Source organism: Phalaenopsis equestris, unplaced genomic scaffold (assembly GCF_001263595.1).
Source record: "Phalaenopsis equestris unplaced genomic scaffold, ASM126359v1 Scaffold000036, whole genome shotgun sequence".
Lineage (NCBI taxonomy): Eukaryota > Viridiplantae > Streptophyta > Magnoliopsida > Asparagales > Orchidaceae > Phalaenopsis > Phalaenopsis equestris.
Window position 1 is genome coordinate 3,240,981 of NW_018164478.1, and position 5,085 is coordinate 3,246,065.

Sequence of the window (5,085 nt, forward strand, 5' to 3'; positions counted from 1 at the left end):
GCGACGCCGCCTCTACCGCGAACTCCCGAAAGCATAACTCGCCGAACTGCCGTAGCCCTTTATCCGAACTGCTTCGCACATGTTCCTTCCCGCGAGCCCGTCCGCCTTGCGAACAATTTTGATCCTTTCCAATCCTCTACAGCAGCCTTCAGCGGAAGAAAATCCAAATTCCTTTCCAAATTAATCCTCTGCGCAGCAGCCTTTACCGGAAGGGAATAATGGAGGGGAATATTCCTCTAGTATAATCAAAGATTCCTCCTCCTCAGCTCCTCCTTCCTTTCCGTTCCTGACATTCGCCGCTCCGTTCCTGCTCCTTTCCTATTCTGCTCGGCCAGATCCTTGCCTTCCTTTCTGGCAGCGAATCCTAGCACCTAACAGTCTCTGCTCGCAAAGCTTCCGAGAGGCGCAGAACCTTGCGATCTTCCGCTTTCCGCGAAGCTTCTGCCCCGCAGAAGCCTTCGCCTTCGCCTGCGGAAGAGGCAATAATGCACGCGAACTCCTGTAACCGCGAACGCCTGCTGAGAATCCCTGCTGAGAATCGCGAACTGCGGTGATCCTCCACGAACAGCGACTCCCGAACCGTCTGCCCAGGCGGCGAACAACTTCCCTCTGCTACATCCGGCTTTGCCTCCAAGCGCTGCCCGGTACGAACTTTCGCCCGCAAATCTCCGGCGAATCGGAACTACAGCGAACCTTTCTTCTTGGGTAGTCGTAAATTTTCTTCCCCGCACTCGAACTTGCTCTGATACCACTTGTTGAGAAAATTATGACGAAGAAAACAGTAAGAACGACACAAATCCAGAAGAACAAAGAGATTTAACGAGGTTCGGCAAAGATGTCTACGTCCTCGGGAGCAGAGCGGCGAGTTCCTTTCAATATTCAGAAAAGGGTTTACAGAATTCAGGGATCCAACTCTCTCAAAGACATAGGATTACAAACAGGTCTATTTATAATCCTAGAGTAAGCCCTGCAGTACAATATGTAATTCCCAAATTACCCCTGTACCGTATAGCCCCAACCCATATAACGTAACTTCCCAATTTGGACAAATTCTTTCGCTCCGCTTCATTCCAGCGTTTGTCCCTATATGGTATATGAGTCATACCATAACACAAATATTATACGAAAACGATGTGAAAGCATAGAAATTCACACAAGAGCAATCAAACCAAAAGATTTACATGATTCGGGATTAAATCAATTCACCTATGTCCACACGGAGGGAGATTTCACTAACACCGGAAAAGGAAAACCCAAAGACGGTTTAGGGTTACAACACTTTCTCTTTATACTCCTCTCATAAACCCCAAGTCTTTTTTATAGAGAAGACTTGAATCATATAAAAAAAAAGAAATAAAAAATAAATAAATCAAAAAAATAAACTCATTAAATAAAAGCCAGGAATCCGACAAACTATTCATCGAAAGTTGTATTCATTTTTTTTAAATGATACTTTTGATATGATATGAAAGATTGGAGAGGAATAAATGTAAAAGAGCAAAGTTTAGTTGTTAAACACAATAATTACATGCATAGGAATTGGGCGGTAAGTATGCAAATCCCCAATTAAATAATTTTCAACATTGACACATGCTGTATGATAATAACATCAAACTATTATAGTTTTTTCTGTAAAATAAAATATTATTTAATAAAATACTCAAAGGAAAGCTGCATCATTTCCTTTTCTTATTCTGAACAATATTTTGTGTTAGAACACCTTCAATGAATTGTTTTTTACACCCTCCAGAAAGTATTAAGATTTTATTGGCATAGATTTAAAGCTGCAATTTTCTAATGGTTACTACAAGTACAATATGGACTCCTGCACTGTACGACTAGCCATGGCTTCAAGGAGCTTGTTGGCTACTGCTCCAGCATACACTGTTGAACCTTCGCATATCTGCACTCATTTATAGAAGAAAAAAAAACTTATTATTAATTTTTTTAAGATAAAACTTTTACAGTAAAAAAATTATTTTAAAAAAAATTTCATGCATACAAGCATGAGTGAAAGAATAGCTCTTTCATGCGTGTCCATCATGCATACATGCATGAGTGAAAGAATAGCTCTTTCATGCGTGTCCATAACACCAAAATGCTTTGGGTGTCAGATATGTAAATACATAAGAATCGTGTGGTATTCATGTAAATTTCTCTATATTATAGTAAAAGAATAAACTTGACAAACCTTAGCATTGAACATGAAAATGTGATAATCCCCAATAATTCCTCCCGCGACATGATTCAGATCAAGCCTAAGCTCCTCCAATACCTTGGCGGCAAAAAGCAGCGTATTCGTCTTCTTCTTCTGCGTCAGCTTTATGTTCACTTCATCATCAATAATCCGAACGTCAACGAATGTCTCCTTAGACTTCCTTTGCAGCCAGGAGCTTCGAAGAGGTCCGTAGAGTGGAAGTAGGTTTTCCTGATCGTCTTCCTTCGCCGATCTTATCGTGGAGCTCTCCATGTCAGTGCAGGCTGTGGTCTCTTCTCCTCTTATTATCTGCTTGCAGCATCTCTCTCGAGTGCCTGATCGTTTTTTGTCTACTAGTAGTTTCAGCTCGTCTATGGTTCGGAGGAGCTCTTTGATGTAGTCAATGGCGTCCCCGACGGTGGAGGCGCGGTCGGGCTGTGGGGTTTGAAGGAAACAAGAAAGAAAAATTAGGGTTAAATTGATTCAAGCAAACGAGAAAATATCAGGCGCGTCTAATGCACCTACACACAGCCAGTAGTAAGATAGAGGGGAAATATTTGCGTACCTAATACTCAGGCGGAGCTAAGTCCATAATAACCTCTGTTTTGTGGTTATTATGAGGTTATTGAGATATTATTAGGGCACTAATTCTAATAACCTTCTAATAATTTTGGCCGGTTCTATTTCAATGTTATTCATATGAGAGTATTGCGGGTGTTGAGAAAAGCCATACCATAACAGCGGGGTTAATGTAATATGTACGCAGAGCCGTGTGCTTATTACTTACTCAAATATTTCTCCAAATTGAGTGTGCATATAGATGTCCTCTTCCGTTATTGGTTGGTCTCATATGAAATATTTTCTCTAAATATATAGAGGTGTTAATATATAGTAAGATTTAGAATTAATAAAAAAAATTATATATACCACACAACATTCTCATGTATTTGCATATCTAATATTTATTTACATAATATTTATACATATATATATATATATATATATATAGCAACATTTTATCTTAGAAAAGTTAATATTAGTGATAATTTTGACATAAAGTCTAAGATTTGAACCTTATATAAGTTAATTTTAAATTTTAGATATTAAATATTTAAATAGATAAGAATTATGCGATATGAAAACCACTCTAAGAGATATATGAATAATATTGTTGAAGTCACTGTCAATATGATGATTAAGTATTAGTAGTGTGTTTGGTTGGATTGATTGAACTGAACCAATCAAATTGATGGATTGGTTATAACTTAGAAATAACTTCTTTATGGCATCAAATTAACTATTTTATTGATCATAAAAAGTTTGTCAAGTAATATTCGGAATTAAATGTGCTACACTTTTTTCATTTTTTCTTCTCATGTATTGAGAAAAAAATTTAATGAGGGAGAGGAAGCAAATTTATTTATTTATTTATGAGTATTTCATTTATTTTACAACTTCTAAGAAATATTCAAATTTCAAGTTGAATAATTTGTCTTGAGTGAAACCTTATTATCTTAAAAGACGTTTTGAACTATTTCTTAAAAATTGGCAATGGGGTGTTTATTGCGTCATCAATACACAACAAGTATGTTTTCATAGTATAAAATCGAATCTTTTTGGTCCATCCGGTTAAACTTGACAATCATAATCAAGCCCTAATCACATAGGATAAAATATTACATCTGATCACCAAATCCCAAAAAATTGCACAGAGCAAATTCTCATGCATGTTGATTTGATCTCCCGTGATTGATTGTTCAGACGTGATTGTACAGACTCGATTGTAAGAATATTAATTTTTTCAAGAGAGAGAAAGAGAGAGAAGAGAGAAAGAGAGAGAGAGAATGTTAAGAAAAGTAGGGATTGGAGAGAGAATAAATGCTTAAGCCAACTTGGAGATTTAAAACTAACAAAATCCAATAAGCAGACATGAACATTCAAAGAGAGAATGCTCAGAAAAAGCAAGATTGTGCAGCAATCCTTTCTCAGAACTAAAAAAAGAATTACCTTAGTAGGATTAGGAACCAGGGATCTCAATGCAGCATACTTCTCATTCAGCTGCACCCTCCTCTGTCTCTCAGTGGCGAAACTCCCCTTCATCTCACCCTTCACCATTTCTCTTCCATAATCCAACACTCCATTAAACCGCCTGCTCTCTCCTTCTCCCCCTCCCACCCTCTTTCCCTCTCCTCCAACCCACAAAACAACCCGTAATTCTGCGGCAACGACCCGAATAAATCCCGCAAAACCCTCGATTGCGTCCCCATACCCATCATCGGCTCATAAAGCATCGATACGCCGTCCAATGCTATCGAATTCGCCGGTGGGTTCACTGCACATCGCGGCGGTTCGAGCAGGTTCAGGAGATCGGGTACGTCCGGTCCGGACCGGAGGTAGGTCGGATCGGGGTAGAGAGCTTGTGTCAGCGGCGGTGGTGGTATTTGATCACCGTAACATATGTCCCAATTAGGGTTTTCAAAAGGGGGCTGAGGAACCGAACCTACTACTTCCATGTCGAAGCTGAATTGTTGATTAATCTGCTCATCGAGATTGAAAGAGGGGAGAATCTTATCATCTTCTAACAAACATTCATTGCTGCTGCTGCTATCTGCAAAAGATGGGGGCATCATGGGTTCATCGGGCTCGTGAAGAGTGCTGAAATAGCTCGAATCTTCGAACATCGCTAAGGTTCTTCTCTGACCTTCAATCAATCTGCGAGAAATTAAATGGAGAGGGATGAAGTATGTAATTCAAGAAGAAGATTTTTGAAGATAAATAAGAAATGAGCTGATTAGTGAAATTGAAACCTGAGAAACAGGAGAAGAAGCGAAGGAAGATGAAGGGTTCTGTTGAGGATGCTGAGAATTGGGATTTCTCCTGTGTTTAAG

At 39.1% G+C, this 5,085-nt stretch overlaps 1 protein-coding gene across 1 annotated transcript; it reads right to left on the reverse strand.

Moving 5' to 3' along the window:
- Positions 1–1,676: 1,676 nt before the first annotated feature.
- LOC110018878 (transcription factor EAT1-like) lies at positions 1,677–5,085 on the reverse strand. The gene is given in 5 exon segments (XM_020716342.1): positions 1,677–1,903; positions 2,192–2,632; positions 4,205–4,377; positions 4,380–4,909; positions 5,005–5,085. Coding segments are annotated over 4 exon segments (1,212 nt in total). The 5' UTR covers positions 4,879–4,909; positions 5,005–5,085; the 3' UTR covers positions 1,677–1,804.